This window comes from Lycium ferocissimum, chromosome 7 (assembly GCF_029784015.1).
Source record: "Lycium ferocissimum isolate CSIRO_LF1 chromosome 7, AGI_CSIRO_Lferr_CH_V1, whole genome shotgun sequence".
Classification (NCBI taxonomy): domain Eukaryota; kingdom Viridiplantae; phylum Streptophyta; class Magnoliopsida; order Solanales; family Solanaceae; genus Lycium; species Lycium ferocissimum.
In genome coordinates, this window is record NC_081348.1 from 30249471 (window position 1) to 30271022 (window position 21552).

General features: G+C 35.2%; 3 protein-coding genes, 1 long non-coding RNA gene and 1 other non-coding gene across 9 annotated transcripts; 3 read left to right on the forward strand and 2 right to left on the reverse strand.

The window, feature by feature from the left end:
* The first annotated feature begins 1066 nt into the window (after positions 1 to 1066).
* Positions 1067 to 7715, forward strand: LOC132064285 (F-actin-capping protein subunit alpha). 2 transcript variants are annotated; one of them, XM_059457219.1, is made up of 10 exons: positions 1067 to 1376; positions 1522 to 1637; positions 2333 to 2422; positions 3472 to 3536; positions 4513 to 4674; positions 5008 to 5086; positions 5333 to 5410; positions 6828 to 6902; positions 7067 to 7102; positions 7288 to 7715. In XM_059457219.1, exons 1-10 carry the CDS (start codon positions 1244 to 1246, stop codon positions 7393 to 7395), a joined length of 942 nt encoding a protein of 313 aa, XP_059313202.1. In that variant the 5' UTR covers positions 1067 to 1243; the 3' UTR covers positions 7396 to 7715. The 2 variants fall into 2 exon arrangements, with proteins under 2 accessions (XP_059313202.1, XP_059313203.1); XM_059457220.1 differs by having other exon boundaries at positions 1074 to 1367.
* A 464-nt stretch (positions 7716 to 8179) lies between these two features.
* Positions 8180 to 8251, reverse strand: TRNAE-UUC (transfer RNA glutamic acid (anticodon UUC)). Its single transcript has one exon. It is a non-coding gene; the product is annotated as a tRNA-Glu (tRNA).
* A 1407-nt stretch (positions 8252 to 9658) lies between these two features.
* On the forward strand, positions 9659 to 14421 carry LOC132064286 (probable U6 snRNA-associated Sm-like protein LSm4). Its single transcript, XM_059457221.1, has 8 exons — positions 9659 to 9688; positions 9909 to 9947; positions 10042 to 10083; positions 10583 to 10681; positions 10767 to 10844; positions 13407 to 13446; positions 13622 to 13780; positions 14113 to 14421. Exons 2-8 carry the CDS (start codon positions 9945 to 9947, stop codon positions 14133 to 14135), a joined length of 444 nt encoding a protein of 147 aa, XP_059313204.1. The 5' UTR covers positions 9659 to 9688; positions 9909 to 9944; the 3' UTR covers positions 14136 to 14421.
* LOC132064287 (uncharacterized) lies at positions 12640 to 13023 on the reverse strand. Its single transcript, XR_009416524.1, has 2 exons — positions 12895 to 13023; positions 12640 to 12801 (listed from the first exon to the last, which is right to left on the reverse strand). It is a non-coding gene; the product is annotated as an uncharacterized LOC132064287 (long non-coding RNA).
* Positions 14422 to 15301: 880 nt separating the features above from the next.
* Positions 15302 to 20363, forward strand: LOC132064288 (uncharacterized). Of its 4 annotated transcripts, none has more exons than XM_059457223.1 (14): positions 15302 to 15485; positions 15522 to 15713; positions 17063 to 17200; positions 17298 to 17379; positions 17532 to 17608; positions 17685 to 17800; positions 17885 to 18002; positions 18085 to 18201; positions 18301 to 18392; positions 18633 to 18699; positions 18781 to 18862; positions 18960 to 19051; positions 19433 to 19576; positions 19991 to 20363. In XM_059457223.1, the coding sequence occupies exons 1-14, from the start codon at positions 15459 to 15461 to the stop codon at positions 20135 to 20137; spliced, it is 1491 nt and encodes a 496-aa protein (XP_059313206.1). In that variant the 5' UTR covers positions 15302 to 15458; the 3' UTR covers positions 20138 to 20363. The 4 variants fall into 4 exon arrangements, with proteins under 4 accessions (XP_059313206.1, XP_059313205.1, XP_059313207.1 ...); XM_059457224.1 differs by lacking the exon at positions 15302 to 15485 and adding an exon at positions 16916 to 16971 and having other exon boundaries at positions 15579 to 15713; XM_059457222.1 differs by having other exon boundaries at positions 15302 to 15713.
* The last annotated feature ends 1189 nt before the right edge of the window (positions 20364 to 21552 follow it).

Sequence of the window (21552 nt, forward strand, 5' to 3'; positions counted from 1 at the left end):
GGTTTATAGTCTCTCGGCAGATCCATCCCTTTCCCAATAAGGTTTGCAGTATATGTTCTGTCATGGTGGCCCTTTGATTATTCTCCTCATTTGGCCCTTTGGCTCATGTGTCAAAATCAACTGAACTTGACCCAGTTTGTTGAAACTTAAATGACTCACCAAGTTCTTGGGGTTAACATAATATAATATTTACGTGACCTGGTTTTTTTTTTTTCAATTTACGAAAAAACAATGTCACATTCTTTTTTCCTTTTGTCAAATGGTATCACATAAATTGAGGCGGAGAGAGTATAATTTAACAGTTCAAAATGCCACTCATACTTGAACATATGAGTGTTTATGAATACAGTCGATCAAAAAGGTTATTGAAAAAATTAGGATATATTTGCTAGTAATATTATTTGTTTGAAAAAAAAAAAACCACTTTTGAAAATTTGAATTTTTTCTTACAATGTATTAGAAAAAGTATCAATCAATTTGAATATGTTAAACTATTAATTGCTGTAGTTGTTATCTGACGAAAGATCAAGTGGGGCATAAGTTGAGAGTATAATATTAACGGATCAAAATGCCACTCATACTTAAACATATGAGTGTTTATGAATAAAGTCGATCAAAAACTCATTTATTGAATTAATAAAAATGACTCATCCATGTCATATATTAGGCGGTTTTTGTATGACACGTGTAATATTATGGTTGTGGGTGGGTAAGGTGTATGGATGATAGTTTATTAATTTGTGGTTTAATTTTTCTAATTGGAGGCCACGCGTGTCAATGTATTATAAAAGTTAATAAAAAATGGTATGGATGATCATTTTTGAATATGATTAAACTATTATTGTTTGATAGTAAATGTTATCTGATGGCGTAAATGATCAATGTAATGAGTGGCATAAATGTTGCAGTAGTTGGAGAGAGCTTATTTCACTTATTTGGGAAGAAAAAGAAGGACTAATCCAACGGTGAAAATTACCTGAAAGGGCAACATAACGTCCATCAGACGGTTCTCGAATAATCAAACTCAAGTGAGACCCACAGTCACCTCAGTTTACATATTTCCCCAGGGTCGCAGCAGGGACAAAAATGGAAAACTAAAAAAAACTGGAAACTCCACTGGATTTTAACAAAATAGACAGGAGAACAACTCTGGTGGGGTAGTTGATGGTATCTTCTCGAATTTGAATTGAATTCAATGGAGAAGAAGAATATTTGTTAACAATAAGATTCCAAAAAAATAAAAATGTTAGAAGAAGACGAAGATTTAGTGGAATCAGAAACTCAACTAACCGATGACCAGAAAATAGAAATTGCCAAATGGTTCCTTCTAAATGCCCCTGCCGGCGAAATTCAGTATGTCGCCAAAGGTCTTCTTCGTCTTTTCCTTCTCTTCCTTTATTTTCTTCGCTTTTTAATTTAATTTTAAATGCTTTTTCGTGCTTGAAATTGTAACCACATTGGTGTTCATTTGCGATCGGCGGTTTATTGATATTGTAACCACATTCGGTTTGGATTTTGCAGATGTTAGAGCTATTTTGAAGGACGAGAATGTATATAAGAAAGCAGCTGAGGAATCATTTCCTTCGTATAACAAATCTCACTTGATTTGTCTCGAATTGCCTAACAGAAGTGGCGATGTAAGTCTTTATTTTTTCACTGTGTTAGTTAGATCCTTCAAAATGTAATTTAGGCTAATTGTGTTATTGGAGTTGATAATGTTAGATTTGTTAGTTTTCGGTTGTTGAGATTTGTATCTTAAAGTATTGCTAAGGTGTTGAAGGTTAAAAAATGAAGTAATTCGTAAGCAATACTTATTGTTCTGGTAAGTTTCCTTAATTGAAGATTCGTCCCTTTTTTAGAGCTCAAAGACTGGAGGAACACGAAGGATCAAAGTAATGCACGAGAAACTTCAAATAAAATAAGTTTTGCATGAGAAAATCATTTGTCTTATTCTCCATTAAAGAAGTAAGATTACATTTGTAAGGCTCTAAATAAGGCTTTTAGGATAGGGAAATATTTCATAGTACTTGGAGGCCGGAGCTACTACGAAAGAGTTGGATGTTGTTTGTTGAGCACCATGTGTATGTATAAGTTCTTTACATTTGTATAACTCTTGTATATAGGGAATTTTCCACCACTTCAATAAATGATTACTTCATCAAAAGAAAAAAGAAAACTTTCCGAAGAACTGTTCTTTATGATGTCTAAGATTTTGTTCCCATCTTCTAAAAAGAATGTAAAAATTAAAATGCTTATGATTTATGTAGTAATGACCACTTGGAAGCTATTTTCATTATCTTGTCGTGTAAAGTTGCTGCTCACTAATTTGTAGGTACTGATTACGGCATTTTGTGAGGTTGATAAGGATGAGTATCTTGATCCCCGAACTGCCCAGGTTGCCATAGTTGACCATGTCAAGCAAGTAAGTAGCTATGTTATCTTTTTTATAATTGTCCAAAGTCCATCTCTGTATTCCTATCAGTTGAGCAGATAGAACTTAATAAATGATCAGCTTAAGTGACAAAGAAAAGTTTATCTTTTTTCCTTCTTCTTTTTTCTCTTGGTGGGGAGTGATTCCATAGAAGAGGAAGGAATGAATGCTAGGTTCGTAAGGATGAGTATTTTGTTTAGAAGGTAATTCAAAAAAACATTTAATATGGACAGACATAAACAATCTGGCAGAAGTTAGAATTTGTGAGGAGATGGTAGGACGATATCCAAAAATGTGCTTATTCTAAAAGAAAGGAAAAGGAAAAGTAACAAGAACAGGACGAAGAGAGAAAAGAAGAAAGAGATGCTTCATATAATGCTTGGTATACTCCTTATGCTTTGCAATTAAAAATATCCACATAATGTGGTCTTATGCCCATGTTGTTTATCTATAGTTTGGTACTCCTAGACTTCTTCCGGCTGATTGGAACTTGATTTATTAATCACATTCAGGCATTGGGGACAAAGAATAAAACACCAGAGTGAATTGTGTTAACTGTTAAATTGGTCTATGATGGAAGTGGATATGAAGAATGAAGATATTGTGAACTTGAAAAATGTGCTTGGATATAGCAAGTCCGTGATTATCCTCATTACTCAATAGCTATAAACTTCACATAACATGCATTTCCTTTCTATTCTTGTTAATGTGATGGAGTGGATACCAATTTTGGAGAAGTGAAATAAGTCTCTTCTAATATAACTGGTCCATGGTTTTATATTAATCCTCATTACTCTACAGCTATGAGCTTCATATAGCATGCATTTCTTTTCTATTCTTGTTAATGTGATGGAGTAGATGCAAATAGATTGGAATAGTAAAATAAGTCTATGTTTAATATAACAAGTGCATGGGTTTACTCATAATTCAAGGGTTGTGAAATTCAAATTTATTGCCTTCTCTCTTTTTTTCCTAGTTATTGTTGTCGTGTAATACTTTGTGCTACCTTCTTGTAAGCTCACAGTATGTATGTATTCTAGGTTTGTAAAGACGTTAGGCCAGCAAGAGATGAAGAACTTCCATCTGCTTTCGTGGAAGAGTATAGGTAAGCTTCTGTTAGCATCAAATATATTTCTCAGTTTTAACATCTGCGGTTTTGCTTCCTTTTTAGTTACTCTCTACATTCCGTTTTTTCCATTCAGATGTTGAAGTTTCTCTTTGTTATGAACTGATCAAAAAAAAAAAAAAAAAAAAAAGTTTCTCTATGTTATGACAATTTGCAATTACTTCGCCTAATTGAGCTTTTTTTTCCAACCATGCTCAACAAGACTTGCAAATTCAACCTCAGTTCTTAGATGGCACCCAGATACGTAGTTGCATTTCTTGTGGAAATTTTCTTTTCCTGCTTAATTGAAAGAAAAGCTGCATGTTTTGGTCAGTGCTTACAGAAATCAGTCTGAAAATAAATATTTAGGCTAATCTCTCCTAAATGCTGCTCTTCTCAATCAGTATCATTTCTTCTCTGACCCTCTATATTGCATTATATGCCTTTCCTTTGGAGATATTCTTAGTTATCTGCACCTCAAGTGTTAATAAGCTATCCTGCATCATGATTCATGCGTGTGTTTATTCCATTAAGAAACTAATTCATAATACACTGGTTTACCTTTTCGTTCAACTTTATCTGTGAGGAACAGGTGTCTCCAAAGTAATGGGTAATGACATCAATGTCAGATACTAAAATGATGGCACTGCACCTACATTTGGTATTATTGGGAGGCTTTAAGAGTATAAAAAGATTATATTCTGAGAGCGCAATGAATTCTCCAATAATTCCTAATGCTTAACATGCGGATTATAATAATCATGTTTTTGTTTTATGTGAGCAGTTCCCTTTCTAACATGGTTAGTTATTCCTCTCCATTAGGGGGTAAGGTCTTGGTACATCCTACCCGCCCCAGACCCCACTTGTGGGATTGCACTGGGTATGTTGTTGTTGTTGTAGGGGCTTTGTTTCTGAGTAATGGCTTTGTTATTACCATTGCTTGCCAAATTTCCTAATCATGGTATTTGGTGTGTAGGTCTGCCATGGATGCAGAAATTATGAAGTATGTGAGTGAAGCATATCCAAAAGGTGTCTGTTCAGTTTACTGTACCATGGGAAAGGATGTGGAAGAGCCAGGATTCGACTTTGAACTTGTTGTGGTGATTTCAGCTGCTAGGCATAGTCCTCAGAATTTCTGGTGTGTTAAGATTATTAAAACTCAAACTCTGACTTATTTGTGCAACACTCCCTTCATACATTCCTTGACTTATTTGTGCAACACTCCGATCTTATATTCCTAAATAATTATATTTATCCTGGTACAGAACTTGTAGACAGATACTGAAGTAATAGGTTGCTATATATAAACAAAGAATGTGGGATGTCTATTGCCTATTTTTCCTGTCGGCTTCACACTTGTCACTTGCATCAAGTGATATCTTGTTATAGCACGTCTAACTTGTCAATTGGGTCAACAGACATCTTCTTATAGCTTGTCTAAAGAACCTAATATTATCTGCATCTTCTGTAGCAATGGAAGCTGGCGATCAATATGGAATATTGAATTTAAGGATGAAATTCAATCCGTAGAAGTGAGAGGGAAAATGCAGGTATGGTTTCATCAACAATACGAGCATATAATTTTTGCCTTTTGGTTTCCTGATCTTTGTTTTTGCCTTTTCACAATTTTCTGGTTTCTTCACTGATTTTTACACATGAATGTAGACTCTTCCAAAATTATTATGGTTGGATTGAGCCGACCATCTAGTTTAGGGGTGAGGGTAGTTGTCGCTTTGTTGTTGTATCAAAAGCTTAAGTATTCAAACTTACATATCCTTTACCTGCTCTGTACTCAGGTTGGCGCCCACTACTTTGAAGAGGGAAATGTGCAGCTAGATGCAAAACATGAATGTAAGGATACAACGTTAATTCAGGTAAGTGACTATAGTTTGTCCACAAACTTCTCTTTTCTATATTGTCGTGTCCTTTTCCTGGTCATAACTCACAAGGTATAGCAGCCGTTCTCTGCTGTAGGTTGTGTCATTTCTTTTGTTTGTTTCTGAACCAGTGTTAAGTGATAATGCTGCAGAACAGCCCGTAGAGACTGTAGATTGATGCCTTGTGAGGGTACTTGCAGAATGCAATGAGAGATTACTTCTTTTGGCAATAAATCATGATAAGTTTTCTCAAAATATTGTAAGGGCGGTCTTGAGTTTAGCTATTCTTCTACAATGTGAGAGCATGGTTGTTGGTAATAGTTTTTAATAACGAATATGTTAGCCCGGGAAGTTCTTCAGGAAACACCTCTGGATATTTGTTAACTACCAGAACAGACTGAAGAGTCGGCAATTCTGCATTCGCATCTCTAACTTGCACTAGGTGATATATACACCCTTTGGAAATCATCTTCCTCGCCTTAAGGTAAGAAGTAAACCTACCCTTAGGCGTCACAGCATTACCTTTCCACTCTACGACTGACTCGTCCAGGATATGGAATCTTACAATCTTCACTCGACAATCGACCGTAGCATAACAAGATGCTAGCCAATCCATGTCCATAATAACATCGAAATCAACCATCTCTAACTCAATTAGATCCGCTGATGTGTGATTTCTTGGCTTGGCTTGTATTGTTTTCAGATTACCATGTCTGGAGCACAAAATTATAAGCATTACTATCCAACTTTAGTATTACAAACAGACTTCGGCTATGATGGCTTTTTTCCATAATTTTTCTTTCATTTACCATGATTTGTCTCCTAATGTATACTTCCAATGAGAGTAAAAAGCCACTAGCATGGCTAGACAAGCAAGAGAATGAAAAATGATATAATTGCTTCTGCGCATCCTACTTTGTGTACCTGATGTAGAGATTGAAGGTCATACTAATATCAACACTTTGCATCTTAAGCAATCTGATTGGAACTCATATGGTGGCAGAAATAGAAGTAGCATGTTAAGAAAATAAGGGGTAAGACATAATAGTTCCTGGAAATGCTATATTCTGCTTGTCTTAGTGTTGGATAAGGTTAAGCTACAATCCTTATTGAAAAAGGTTAAGCTAAAATCAAAACTTTTTTGCTTGTATGATCTGATTGGGAATCGAATAGGAAAGAAAAGAAGTAGCATGATCAGACAGCCAGAAAGATTAGAAAGTGAGACAACTGTTTCTGGAAAGTCCTATTTGTTTAACTAGTGTAAAACTTGAAGGACAAGCTAAAGGAAAAGTTTCTTGAATGAATAATCTTATTAGCACGAAGAAATAAAATTCCGATTAACTCTATCTTGTGATCATTTACATTTTACAATGATTTAAGTTTGAATTTACTGATTTTGTGGTGTCTTTCTCAGTCCCCAGATGATTCTGCAATTTCCTTGGTCAACATTATTCGTCACCATGAGACCGAGTATCTGGCTTCTCTTCAGGTTGTCTCATTGTTCCTACTTCCTTCATCACTCTCTCCACCCCTTTCTATCACGTCATCTAAGACTTCCCCATTCCCTCCCCACCCCATCCTTCCACCCCTTTTCTATTAAGTGTCTGTTACCGGTATTTTATTCCAAGTTACTGATGGCCCTTTTAATGGCAGACATCTTACTTGAAATTGCCTGATACCACTTTCAAGGTACTCCTTCAAGTTCAAAGCCTTTAAATCAAAATATTTTATATTTTATGTGAAAGATACATGAGAGTTTGTCATTACAATCTCACAGCAGTCATGTTTTCTCACTATGTCTTAGCTGGGAGAAACATCTCTCACCACATTGCACCATGGAAAGGATGCAAATAAATAAATCTTATCTTTTGCAGGACTTGCGGAGGAAGCTTCCCGTTACCCGTACATTGTTCCCATGGCACAACACTGCTCAATTTAGCCTTACAAGAGACATCGAAAAGGAACTTGGAATTGGAAAATAGAAACGTTTGATGCCCTTTTATACAAGCTGAACATGTATACACCATTCTTGATAGGACAAGCAAGTTTACTTGAAGATTGCCATCACCGGCTCTTTGTTGTCTTCTCCCTGTTGTATTTCTTTGAGAGGGACTTCCATTTTATGCTTTCTTACCATGGTTGTTAATGTGGGAACTGTTCTTTAGTTGTTCATTTGCCAGTTGGCCTGAAAGATTTGTGTATGCTATGAAGAGTTGTAAAGTACTGAATTTGAAGTCTTTCTTCATGGTTTTTAACCTTGGAATGTGTGAACGAAGCTGGTAAAGAATGATTCTTGTTAATATACTTTTTTCAAGTGTCTGAAAGGTCGAGGCGAGTACAAGTGTACAACCATCAGATTGTTCGAACTTTGTTGTGATTTCGTTTAATCTGTCCCTTTTAAAATTTTGTTGGATCGTACAGATTTGTGCATCCTTGGTAAGACTAACCTAATTATGGAACTTCCCTGTCCGTATGAATCCGTGACCGGTTAAAATATACCTGCTTGTATATGAACGGAGAAACGCGGAAATTAATTATAGCATTATCTATGGACTATGGGTAATTGCCAGATTAAACATTGGATGAACTATGACCGACAGTAACAACTGTTGACTAATGATTCGAAAATGCGTAAGAATATTTTCCTTTATTCATGATGGTTGCCAGCTGAAACATTGAAAAGGAAAATATTGAAAGTAATATTCCCTCCAGGTAAAATTTGAACTATGCCACTAAATTGAGCCAGAGGAAGTGATAATTAAAAAGTTCCGTTACCGGGAATCGAACCCGGGTCTCCTGGGCGAAAGCCAGATATCCTAACCGCTGGACGATAACGGATCTTGTATGCTTTCTCTGCTTCAAAATTCATGTTATTGCATTTCAAATGTCCAACAAAACTATAGATTTTAACTTACTTATAGGATAAAAGTATTTTGAAGTCAAATGCTCTTGGATAGGTAGCTGAATTGGGAATAAATCCTTTTTTTCCCCTTTATATTGAATGTAGTCAATTACTTTTGAGGTCATGAGAACAAAGAGTCGTAGAAATGTGAGAAGTTTTGCTTTCACCATCGATTAACCGTCCTGTTAGCAATGCTATATTAAATTGGCACTTGTCTTCCTCTTGTAATATACTCTTTCTTTCTGTTATGTCTATCCACCTCCTCTTCTTCTTGTATTTTTATAACTTCGAAAATCAACTAAGCGTCAAGCCTATTTATGAAGAAAAGAGTTGTCGGACTATTGGAAAGTGAAAGAATATGAGAAGGTGTCTCGGATATAAATGATACAATAATAATCAATAGTGATAAATTATTAACAATGCTTTCGCTTGTAAACTCTAATACAAAAGCTTTTAAAGTTTTATTATCTTAAATTCTTCCACTTCCATTATTATCTTAGCATTATGACTTGCAATTGATTGGAGAAAATAGGTAACATATGAAAATCAATCATTACCTGTTATCAGTTTCACCTTTTTCTTCTCTTTTCTCTAATAATTTATTATAAAAGTAAAATAATCTTCTTACATTTTCTTCATTTAAATAAATTACTGTAGTTTTTTTTCAATATTTGCTAGTGGAGTTTTTATATTTTAATTAGAACTTATACGATGAATCATTCTAACAATACAACCTTACTACAATAAAAAAAATAAATATAAGTTTTCAACACAACACAATCTTGTAAATAAATTTGTAGCGCAAGATTACAGTATTTGACATGAATCCACATGCCATGACACAAGCACGATGACATGATTCATGGTTAAAAATTGAAATTTTATAATGGTAATTATATTCAGAAATACTCATAAAGCACATGCACAACCATTAGTAAGAATTAATATAGAATGATGCACTCGAAGAAGAGGACATATAATCTAAACTTTTAAAAAATTTAAAATATGTAATAACTTTGAAGTATTTTAAGGCCAATAGAAAAAAGAAGGAAACTCGAAAAGAAAAAATGATGAAAGAAACAGAGATATGGTGGAAAGGTAAAGTGTATATAAAGACTAAAATAGCCCCTTATGATTGAAATAGAAAGTCAGAAAGTTGGGGATTTTGAACTTAAAATATGCTGAAAGCAGTACGGTTCAATTTACAGCCCATGGAGCATGGAGCCCACCCAATTCATACATCAAAACATAGCCCTAACGGCGGTATAATGGAAAAATATTTACGACAAGCTGGACTCTACTTAATACACAGTTTAAGTGTAATCTACCCACTTTGAAGCAACCCCGTGAATAAAAAAATACGAAGATCAGCTAGTAGGTAAGCCTTTGAATATTTTTTTCAAATCTCTAGAATTTATTCATTGTTTGTCTTAGCACATATTTTTGCGTATTAACTCATGTCAAGGTTTTGATTGTAAAAAAGGGAGAATTTTAAGATAGTGTTTTTTTTTTCTTCTTTTCTTTGTGTACAATTACTCGGCAACAAAAGGTATCAGTTTGCTGGATTGGTAATCTGTGTGTTTTGACTTTTGCAGGCAATCTTGAATTCAGAATTTCCTGCATCTAAAGATGGTATGTTTAATATGATAATCGCTTTCTGAGGTTTAGGGTTAGGGTTTTGAGTTTTATATGAAACTCTAATTTTTTTATGTTTCTTCTGTTTCAGCTTCCCCTTTCTTTGCTCAAGACTGCACAGGGTCATCCCATGGTAGGCTTTTGAACCCCCCACCCCCTCACCCACCCCCACCAATGTGGACGAGGGGTAGTGTCTCTCTCTCTCTCTTTTTTTTTTCTCTTAGTTTATTGTTTAGTCTGATCTTAAATCTTTTCTGTGTGGTAATGTACTTAGCTCAATTAGGTTTTTTCGGGTTTTGCGTGCTTTGAATGAACCTGAACTAATGAATAAATAGCTATACTAATTTAGATGTGTAATTCTCCTGTTGTAGCTGCTTGGGAAATTACAGAGAGAATAACAATAATGATCTCATATTTTGTCACCGTTTTTAAAGGCAACGTGTCCTTTGTTGCTATAGTTTATTAGTTTCTGCATATTCATATAATATCTCCAAAATAAGCCTCAAGTCCCTGGATCCCATATGAAGTCGTCAAGATTCAAAATGGTGTATGGGATTATTATCATTGAAGTTGCTTGTATCCGTTGACTGGAGACTTTTTTTTTTTTTTTTTTTTTTTTTTTTCTAATACAGTTGGTGGAGCTAAAAAATGGAGAGACTTATAATGGTCATTTGGTGAATTGTGATACTTGGATGAATATCCATCTTCGTGAAGTTATCTGTACGTCAAAGGTAATTCATTGTTTTTTAAATGTTATCGCTAGGTTTTCAGATGGATTGGTGCAAGGTCACCTTATTTTCAAAAATACTAATGCAGGATGGAGATAGATTTTGGAGAATGCCTGAATGTTATATTCGTGGCAATACCATCAAGTATCTTAGAGTTCCTGACGAGGTCAGTTTATTTTCTTAATTACTATGATTGATAATGTGTTAATGTAAGTATTATTTGTTTTTTACTAATAACATAGTGTAAATGGCACTCTTGGACCTTGTATTGAGGGGACAAGATGTGTGCCTATTTTGTGATTATTCATATCATTAAATGGTTGCTTTGTGTGGGCAAATGTAAAGTTCGTGTGACTCAACTACTTGCTTTTGTGCTATCACTCGACGTGCCTTGTTCATCAATAACTCATAGTTTCCTATATCTTTGGCTGTAAATTAAGATGTTTGTGTTGAAATATGTGAGAATGAGTATGTGAAGTCTTAAGTTGTTAGAGAGAGAGAGTACACTCTTATTTTCTTAAAAAAAAATTCTTTACACGCCTCCTAAGGTGCAGGCCTGATTCTTTTTCATAGGCCAAACACGTAGAAATTCTTCTCTGATAATTGGTGGGGTGAGACTCGAACTCAGGACCTTTGCCTGCTAGGAAACGAGGTTGAAATGTGACCTTATAAAATAAAAAACATGTTGAATTATTTGACCATCTCAATTAAAAGCTTAAGTTGTTAGAGAGAGCACATTTTTATTTACTTAATAATGTATTAGACAGAACACGCAAGACAGTCCATTTACACCTGTCTCATGGTGAATTTTAGGGGCTTGGTTTGATTTAAGTAGGTGGAATCAAGATATTAGCTAATCTTGGTTTGACCAGATTCGCGGATATACTTGTCTGGTTACTCATTCAATGGGGGTTTTAGGGGCAGGCCCATGTGTGCTATTGTAAGTTGAAGTTATGATACTCCCTCCGGTCCAAAATAATTGAGGATTTAGCCTCTAAAAGTTGGTCCAAAATAATTGAGGTTTTAGTTTATCAAGAAGGTATTTTATTCTTTTTCCAAATTTATCCTTGACACATTTTTAATTCAATGAACAAATTTAGGCCCCGTTTGTCCATAGATACCAAAAAAAAATGTCACTTTTTTTGGAATTATGGAGTTGGAGTTGTGTTTGGCCATAGTTTTTGAAATTGTAGTTGTAAAAAAGTGAAAAAAGTGAATTTTTTTGAAAAACAAGTTTTTTGAGTTTTTGGTATTCCGGAATACAACTTCAAGTTGTATTCGGAATTCTTATGGCCAAACGCTGAAAAGTGAAAAAAAATTCCGGAATAAAGTGAATAATTCTTATGGCCAAACGCCTACTTAATTCTTGTTATAGTTTCAAAGCCCCTCTTAATTAAGGGTATTTTAGTCAATACACCTCTTAATTTTTAGGAATCAGTGAATTCCTTAATCCATGTGTCTAAGTCTAAAACCTCAGTTATTTTGAACAGGAGGGAGTACCAGCCAATCTTGTGGTGTCTGGACTTATGGGGCTAAACTTACCTTGACATTTTGACTGCTTACTAGTAAACAGAGCAGGAAGCCAATCTTGTGGTGTCTGCACTTATGGGGCTAAACTTATCTGACATTTTGTCTGCTTACTAGTAAACAGAGCAGGAAAGCCATAGAAAACGGGTAGAAAAATTCAAGGAGGTATCTGCAGTAAAACATGTCTTCCAGTCTTCCCCAGTTCACTAACTGAGAATTTAAATTAATGATTTGCCAACTTTAATGAAATCTAAGCAATGATACAGGGTGGGAACTGAAGGTTGAAACTTATAACACTACTCTGATGTCTCTAAGGCTAAATATGAATGTGCGCATAATCTTGTTGCCTTTCTACTATTGATAAAATAGATTTCTTGAAATGAAACTATTGCTGTGGATGGAACTTTAGCATTTTAGATGTGGAACTGTGTTCATTTTCCAAATAAGATGTTTAACCAAGAACATTAGCATTTTCTTGTTCTTTTTTCTTCCTTAAGCACCGAAACCTCTGCCACCCATCTCTTTGTATATACATAACTCACATACACAGTATAAATACGTACGGATAGCACACACACAGATGCATTTTTTTATTTCTGTTGAGATGAACATATTTTTTTGATCGTCCAATGGAGCTGGCTCTGGTACGAGCTAGGAAGAGAAATGGAAGGACAATGATGTTTGATAACAACTTTAGCCTTTTCTAGGTCCAGTTCCCTGAGTTTGTTTGTAGATGGAGTCAAGATACTAGCTAATCTCGGTGTGACCGTACTCATGGAGCTATTTGTCAGGTTAATCATTTAATCGAAACCAAAGCAAGTAAATAGAGATGAACTTGTTATACACCTTTCCCAGTGTGCTTTTAGGGGTTGCAGTTTCTGCTATCGTAAATTGTTGTCATAATGCTAGCTTCTCTCTGTCTGTTCGCCTTCCACACACATATTCATAATTGATTTAGGAATGGCCGTTGAGTTTTGGAGTTTACTTGCGTATCCTTTTATTGATCTCTTAGGAGTGTCAGTAACCATCTTTTCCCAGTGTTTGTTTGTTTCCTCTGTTAGATGCTTTTATTTTTGTCGCTTGTGCGGGCCTTCACTACTAGCTAGGAACTAGGAAGGGAGTTGATGTTTATAAATTGTGGAGTGCCCAAGTTGATAATCCCTCTTAGTGCTGTTTGGCTAACTATACTATTGCTTTCCAGGTGATTGATAAAGTCCAAGAAGAAACAAAAAGCCGTCAAGGTACTACTTTGGACTAGTAATATTCAGAAAGTGTTATAACCACTTCTATTTTAGTTATTGGATCAATGGGGGGGGGGGGGGGGGGGGTTGTTCATTGTACAAATATTTCCCTGCTTGCCTAGAATTAGGTTCTGAACATTCAGCTTAACTAGTATATTTTTAATTCCTTTTGCAGATCGAAAACCACCAGGTGTAGGTGGGCGAGGAAGAGGAAGAGGTGGTAGGGATGAAGGTGGTGCTGGAAGACAGGCAAAAGGCATTGGGCGTGGAATGGAAGATGCAGGTGCCAAAGGCCGGGGCAAAGGAGGACCTGGTGCCAAGTCTGGTGGAAAGGGTATGAAGTGTTCAATGCTAGTTGAACATAATTTTGTTCTTATTCTGCTAAAAGTTTATGATATCCCCAAGTCTCAATCCGAGGCATTGCATTTCCAAGATATCTTATTCATGCATTTCTATATCTAGCAATAAATTCTACTAGATTGAAGAGACTTGCTGCCATGTTCAATGCTTGAAATCTGTCTCCATAGTGATGTTACCTGTTTCAAAAAAAAAAATCAGTCTCCACAGAGGAAGTTCTAAGTTCGAACAGTCATCAAGTATATTTGAGAACTCATTATTTATAGCCATTTGCTAATCAGATAATTCTGGATCGGATTTATTTTACAGGTGGAGGCCGTGGACGCGGCTAATCATCTTCATTTGGAGACAAAGGAGCCAGAGGACAAGTGGCACTTTAAAGGCCTACTAGATATATTGTACTTATCTAATTTTGTTTGTAGTGCCAAATTATGAAGGTGCTTACTGGAGGAAAGGCTGCTTCCATTTATTTTTAGTTTGAGATGGAATGTATTTAGGCTTGAAATGCTCAATCTCTTTTCTTTGTGAAGACATATGTAAGAGTTCGTGTCTGGAAAATATATGCCATCAGTATGTGTGTTATTTTAAATGAAAAACTGAGCTAGTTTTCTTGCCGAATCCGAGGTGTCGAGGTTCTAGTTAAAGATGCTTTTCATTTTATAATTGGCATGTTGTTAAAGAGGAAACCATTCAGCGTTCATCGGCAGGTCATGATAAATTATTCTTTCTTTTACTGTTTGGATTTTTTTTAATTTACTCTAGTTTGTGGTATTATTATGATTAGGGAGGCAAACATTTGTTTAACTATTATTTTTCAGGTATTTTTATTGCAGGAAGTTGTGATTGTTGCCCTATATTTTCAACGAGAACTCTGTCCAAATTCTGCGTACTTGAAAACTACTCACTCAGTCCCAATTTATGTAGCATTTTTCGCTTTTTGAGATTTAAACTGCATGAAGTTTGATCTATATTTTAAGATATATATTTTTTTATTGATATGAGAAAAGTTGCACTTTATAGTACTTTTCATAAATATATAAATTTTAATGTTAAAATTGTGTACGGTGAAAACCGGACGTAACGTAAACCGATGAAATGAGGACCGAGGCAAGGAAGATTGGAACGTGCTCGATGACATCCGAGCTTAGACGGGGCCGAGTAAAAGTTGCACTTTATATAACCGCGCGCGTCGATACTGCCGCCTAATCCCACCAAATCCGCCGCATTAATAATAAATATATAAATTTTTATGTTAAAATATTGAGTTAATCTAATTAAATTAAATTTTAAAGTTTAATTAAATTGATTCTCGAAAAGTGAAAAGTGTCATATAAATTGGGATATGCGACGGAGGGAGAGTTATCAAGTATGCAGAGTTTGGGCAGCGTTGCCGTCGAAAATATGATAATTTGACTTGTGACTTGTTTCTGTCATGAAGTGATTATTTTCTGGATTAGCGTGGTGGGATGGGAGGGGTTAGTTAACATTTTTTTTTTTTTTTTGGGGTTGTTGAGGTTGAACTGTTTAACTAAAGAGTAAAGGCTGCAATCAGTACAATGGGTCTTACAAAACTTATCCAATAATTGAACCCACGTGAAGACAGTCGCGGAATCGTATAACGACAAACTGATTATCAGACAGAGACAAGGAGCATAATGTTGTTGCCTATAATATCTTTTTGTCTTGGACATGTTTCTTTTTTTTTTTTTGGTAGAAGGCTTGGACATATTTCTCTCTTCATTGAGTTACCTTGGTGTCATAAGCCGTTGCTGATAGCTGATAGCACAGTGGATATGGAGCAGCAGCATCATGTCATAGTTGAAGCTCAAGAATTAGAGAAAGAAGAAGTAAAGCCTCAGAAGACAAAGCGAGTGGCTTCCCTTGATATTTTCAGAGGTCTCACTGTTGCAGTAAGTTTGGCCCTTTCCTTTCCCTACTTGGTGAAGTTTTCCCCAGTTTTGAACCATGGGATAATACAATAATTCTTGTAACATTTGGTGAGTTAAATATTTAATTAGCGGGTGAAAAATTTCGTAAGAGAATATCTTGAGAACTTCCCTATCGGCAGGTGACATAGGATTATAAAACACAGCTGATTTCTTTTGACATTTCTAGATTGTGGTAGAGGACTACTGCACTCATAGCTCTTTTGCAAAAATGTGTGGGAACGTAATATAACTATATATTTAGAAGAAATTATTTATTGTAATAAAACTCGATTCCAAAGCAGCATAAGATATGTATATTTGTATGTCGATGAGTTCATAAAATCAAGTATAGCGCTAACTACAGAAGAACTCAATAATATGTACATATTTTTCTGATCTTTAAACCTGCACCATGACATTTATACTGTAGCTAGCATGCCACCTTACATAATGAACTCATTGCATACAAAAATTCATATTTCATACTGCTTTGCTCGAAATCTGAAACTATAATATTGATTAGATACTTTCCAGAAAACATTTCGCCAAAGAAACTTTGTCTCACTATCCAACACTTTTGAAAATTCAGAAACTATAATTTCAAATGCACCGTCAGAGAAAATATTTCAAATGGACCATCGGAGGAAAAACATATCTTTTGGTGTTCGATTGCCAGAGAAAGACTTATTTTCTGGAAATGTTTTCCTCCATACCAACAGCACCCTTAGTAATTACTTACTGTTACAGGTGCTGTGGAATGTTGGAACCTGTCTATTAGATTAGAAATTATCCCCGTCATCTGGAGTAAAATGAAGGCACTAATATCTCTTTTAAACTTGATATCTGGAGAAAAGAAAATAGTTGAAGCACACATGTTATTGAGGATACATTTGATGAGAAGTTTAGAAACAAATTTAGAATTATGTTTTTCTTAAACTTGTAGTTTTAAGAGGCGTTACCTTGATAATGTTTATGAATGTTATGCTTGTTGTAAGGATTTGAAGATTTTCCCAAGAAAAAGTGTTCATGCTATAACATGATTGATACTGTATCCTCTTTATCAATTTTAAAGAAAAGAAATTGATTTCGTTTCATATTTTCCCTGTACCCTAAAGTAACCTGGCAAATTTTAGAGTTTATCTTCTTGAATGAATTTAAATCATTATCTTATTTAATTACCTCAGGTACAATCTTAAGAATCAATTCCATCAGTCTCGTGATTTGCTTGGACTAAATTACAGTAACCTGCTTACTGCATTGGAATGTAATTCACACGTTATGATTGTTGCCTTGAGAAATTCCTGACAGAAAAAGGTTTGTCAAACTTGTAGCTGATGGTCTTGGTTGATGATGCGGGAGGAGAATGGCCTATGATCGGGCATGCACCATGGAACGGTTGCAATCTTGCTGATTTTGTGATGCCATTCTTTTTGTTTATTGTGGGAATGGCCATAGCACTTGCTCTGAAGGTATATTAATCTCAGTGCTTTTTTTTTTTTTTTTTCCTTCTCATTTTTAAGAAGATAAACAGAGGTAATTGTTCCTACTCATTGGTGCTTATTGTAGAAAATACCAGAAAAGCTAGTGGCCATCAGAAAGGTGATTCTAAGGACTCTCAAACTTCTATTTTGGGGCCTCCTTTTACAAGGTCAGTTCTCTTTCTTTCTTCTTTTATTCTATTCTTCCCTTTAAAGTTCCATAATTCACGCAAGACGCATTCTATTGATATCTAATCTTGCATCTCATCTTTCTTCTTCCCAAAATCATTAGAAGCCTAACTTTGATTTTTGAATTGTGAAGGAGGTTATTTCCATGATCTTGACAAGCTAAAATATGGTGTTGACATGAATAGGATAAGGTTTTGTGGCATCCTCCAGGTAACAGCATCTGATATCAACCTCTTTTCTGTCTTTCTCTTTTCAATGCTGATACTTGTGTGGGTCATATTTCTAGAGAATTGCTCTTGCTTACTTGGTAGTGGCAATAATAGAAATAGCAACAAGACAAGCCCAATCAAAAGGACTACCTACGGGTTGGTTCTCCATAGTCAAGTTATACTCGTGGCAATGGTAAGTATTATTTGTGGTGTTGCTAAAGTGGTGATAGCATTAAGGATCTCCAATTTAGGGCTGAAAATTTGTTCATAATTTCAGGGTTATCGGCGCATGTGTTTTAGTAGTTTACTTGGGCACATTATACGGAACATATGTTCCTGACTGGAGTTTTGTTGTCCAGAACCCGGACAGTGTTGATTTTGGGAAGACTTTGACTGTGAGTTTCACTTGTCTATGTTCCTAATTTACCTATAATATCTCCATATCTGAAGTCAAAAGGATTTCTCTTTTGGTATTAGGTAACTTGCAATGTGAGAGGAAATTTGAATCCTCCTTGCAATGCAGTGGGTTATATTGACAGACAAGTACTTGGAATCAATCACTTGTATCCACGTCCGGCTTGGAAGCGATCCAAGGTGATTGGTTCTTCACAAAATTTTATCTCCTCCTTCAATTTTGTTCTTTGTGATTTTCCAACTTCATTATCATTGGATTACATGATCGTTATTCTGCAGGCCTGCACTAAAAATTCCCCATATGAGGGACCTTTCAGGGGTGATGCTCCGTCATGGTGTTGGGCTCCTTTTGAACCTGAAGGAATTCTGAGGTGAGATACATGTTACCAATTCTTTAAGGCCTGTTAGACTGGAAATACCTTCTCTCTTTTCCATGAAGTCATGTGTGCTCGAGTGGCATTAAAAGGTTCTCCAATTAGAAGTAAATACAATCTTTATCACCGGTTCTCTACTTGCTTGATGAATAAAAGCTTTTAAAGACTGATACCTTCATGCAACTTACTAATGTTCAAGTTTTCCTGTCTGGTAAATTCTTCTACTTATGACTACAGCTCAATTTCTGCTATTCTCTCTACGGTCCTTGGAGTTCATTGTGGACATGTCCTCATTCATATGAAGGTTAAGTCGAAAATCTTCTAGACATGACCGTCTCACCATATTAAAGCAAAGTTACTGATTTCCATTTTTTGTGAATTCCAGGATCACTCATCCAGACTTTTGCATTGGGTTGGCATGGGTCTTGCTCTTTTGGTTTTTGGAATTATTCTCCACTTCACAGATGGTAAAATTCAGAGTGTATGAAATGGACTCAAAGCTGGCTATTTTACCCTATCTTCTCTTATCTTCCTCATGTTTTTCTTTGGTGGTGCTGAATGCAGCTATTCCTTTAAATAAGCAATTATACACCTTCAGCTATGTCTGTGTAACCTCAGGAGCAGCCGCGTTAGTGTTCTCTGCTTTCTACATTCTGGTACAGTAGTCTTGTCAAAATCTGGTTCTATTAATATTCTGTGCTAAAAATTGAAACTAACCTGAGTATTTAGTACATTAGAAGTTGATCATCTAGACCTTCACATTTAAAATCACACACCTCTTACGTGCAAGACATTAATTAGAAACAAAAATCTCAAAGGTTCAATCGATGGAACATATTCCAAGTTTTCTGGCTTCATGCTTATATTTTCATCAACCAGTATTTGATAATATAGAGTTGGAGAATGAGAATGGCACTGGAAGTTTGCAAAACGTGTAATTTTTAACCAGAGAGCTTCGAAAGACAACATTGTGATGCATGATTACCGTTGCAAGATTCCCAAATTTCTAATCCTAATCCTTTCCTTTTGGGATGCAGGTTGACATTTTGAACTTGAAGTATCTATTTCTGCCACTAAAATGGATTGGTATGAATGCCATGCTTGTTTATGTAATGGCCGCTGGAGGAATATTTGCAGGTTTCATCAACGGCTGGTATTACGAGGACCCTCATAACACACTGGTATTTCTTTCATCTCTTTCATTACTATTATCACTTTGATATGGTGCAGTCCATTGTATACAACTAGGCAGAGGCAGATTTAGGATTTGAATATTATAGGTTCAAGTTTAGCAAAGTTCAGAATTCTACCACAATCCATTGGAATTACTGGGTTTGAAGTTTGTACTTATTTGGTGAATCTCGTAACACATACAAGTTTTGTGCCGAAGTTACTGAGTTGAGATGAACATAACTTCGTAACTTATGCACTACATCCGGCTATGCCCCTCTGGAGCTAGTTGGTCAGAACTCAAATAGGCCATACTACAAGTGTTGCTTCTCGCTTGATAACAAACTTTGACAGATTGAACTGATAATAAGAAATGAACTCGGTAAAATGTTTGAATGTAAACTGATTGAACTCAACATCTGCAGATATATTGGATCAAGAAGCACATCTTCATTGGAGTGTGGCATTCAACCAGAGTCGGAACTCTTCTGTATGTCATCTTTGCTGAGATATTGTTCTGGGCTATTGTTGCTGGCCTATTTCATCGATTGGGCATATACTGGAAGCTTTAGTTCCAACGGAATCTGCATTTTCTGCTTGCTTATCTAAGATAAGATATAGCATTGTGCTAGAAACTAGAAAGAGCTTCAGCTAGCCATCGATCCCAGTTTGATTTCCTTATGAAGTGGCTAAGAAGTTCAATACATCTTGCAGTACAAATGAACAATACAGATATCATTGGTTCTTGCTTGTAAGAAAGCTTTTTTTTATTAGAATTCATATTAATTTTCATGTTTATTAATACAGATATCATTGGTTCTTGCTTGTAAGAAAGCTTTTATTTTTATTTTTATTAGAATTCATATCAATCTTCATGTTTATTTGGACTTTCTTGTTCAATTATCCTACAAGATGACAAAATAGGGAAGTTTCCTCCTTTTCTGATAAGTGATGAATGTAAACAACGGTAAATATTTATCTGCAGGGGTATTTACATCAAACTAATTTAATTTTCCATGATAAGTGATTGAATGAAATAAAAATATACACTAATTAGCATGGGTGAACGTTTGATGTAGCATGAAGTTATCCCCAATCTTCCGTTACGAAGATTTTTTACATATGTATTGTCAATTGATGGATCTGAATTACCGTAGTTCTTCTTCTTCTTCTTTTTTCTTCTGGAATTTAGATCAAAATTCAAGGAAGTGAAATTTCCTATATTTCTTTATGTCCATAATTGCAATTTGAAGATTCTAAACTAGTGGTAACACCTAAGGACCTTAGGCTGGTGCGCATCAAAAACTTTTGTACCTTGACAGTTAAATATTGATGATCAAACTAGTATAGTAACTCATTTTTATTTTCGATCCGGAAGCAACATAAATGGAATCGCATGTTGATGGAGCAAAATGTAATTCACATTGCACTATCAACTAGGCCAAGATCTAATGAAAAACATAGGTGGGATGACCAGTTTTTAAGCCGGCAAATAAAGTTTAGCCACTGTTTCAATTGAATTAGACAGTATCCATTTTTAATGCTAAAATAACATATGAACAAAAATATCCTAGCTAAAACACGGAACAACTCCAACACACGATGATGAAAAGTTTCTAGAGTTTCAGTCTCAAATATACATTCCAAATCTAGCATAGTGTAACGAAATTTCACTTGTAAAAGTTTTGATCTCTAACATACTATAGCGGAGTTTTTATGTGTTTTAGATAATGGTATTTTTGTCCAAATATTTTTTTTCTCATTAAAAAATATTGAACTTGTGATTAAAACTTGAGTAGCGGTCCAAAAATGGCTATTTGCTAATTTGTTACTTACTTAACACTAGCTCCCAGGGTTCATCCGAACTCCATATCATGATTAAAATTATTTTTATATATATATATATATATATATATATATATATATATATATATATATATATATATATATATATAGTAGATGTTGAATCCCCTATGGCTTCTTGATG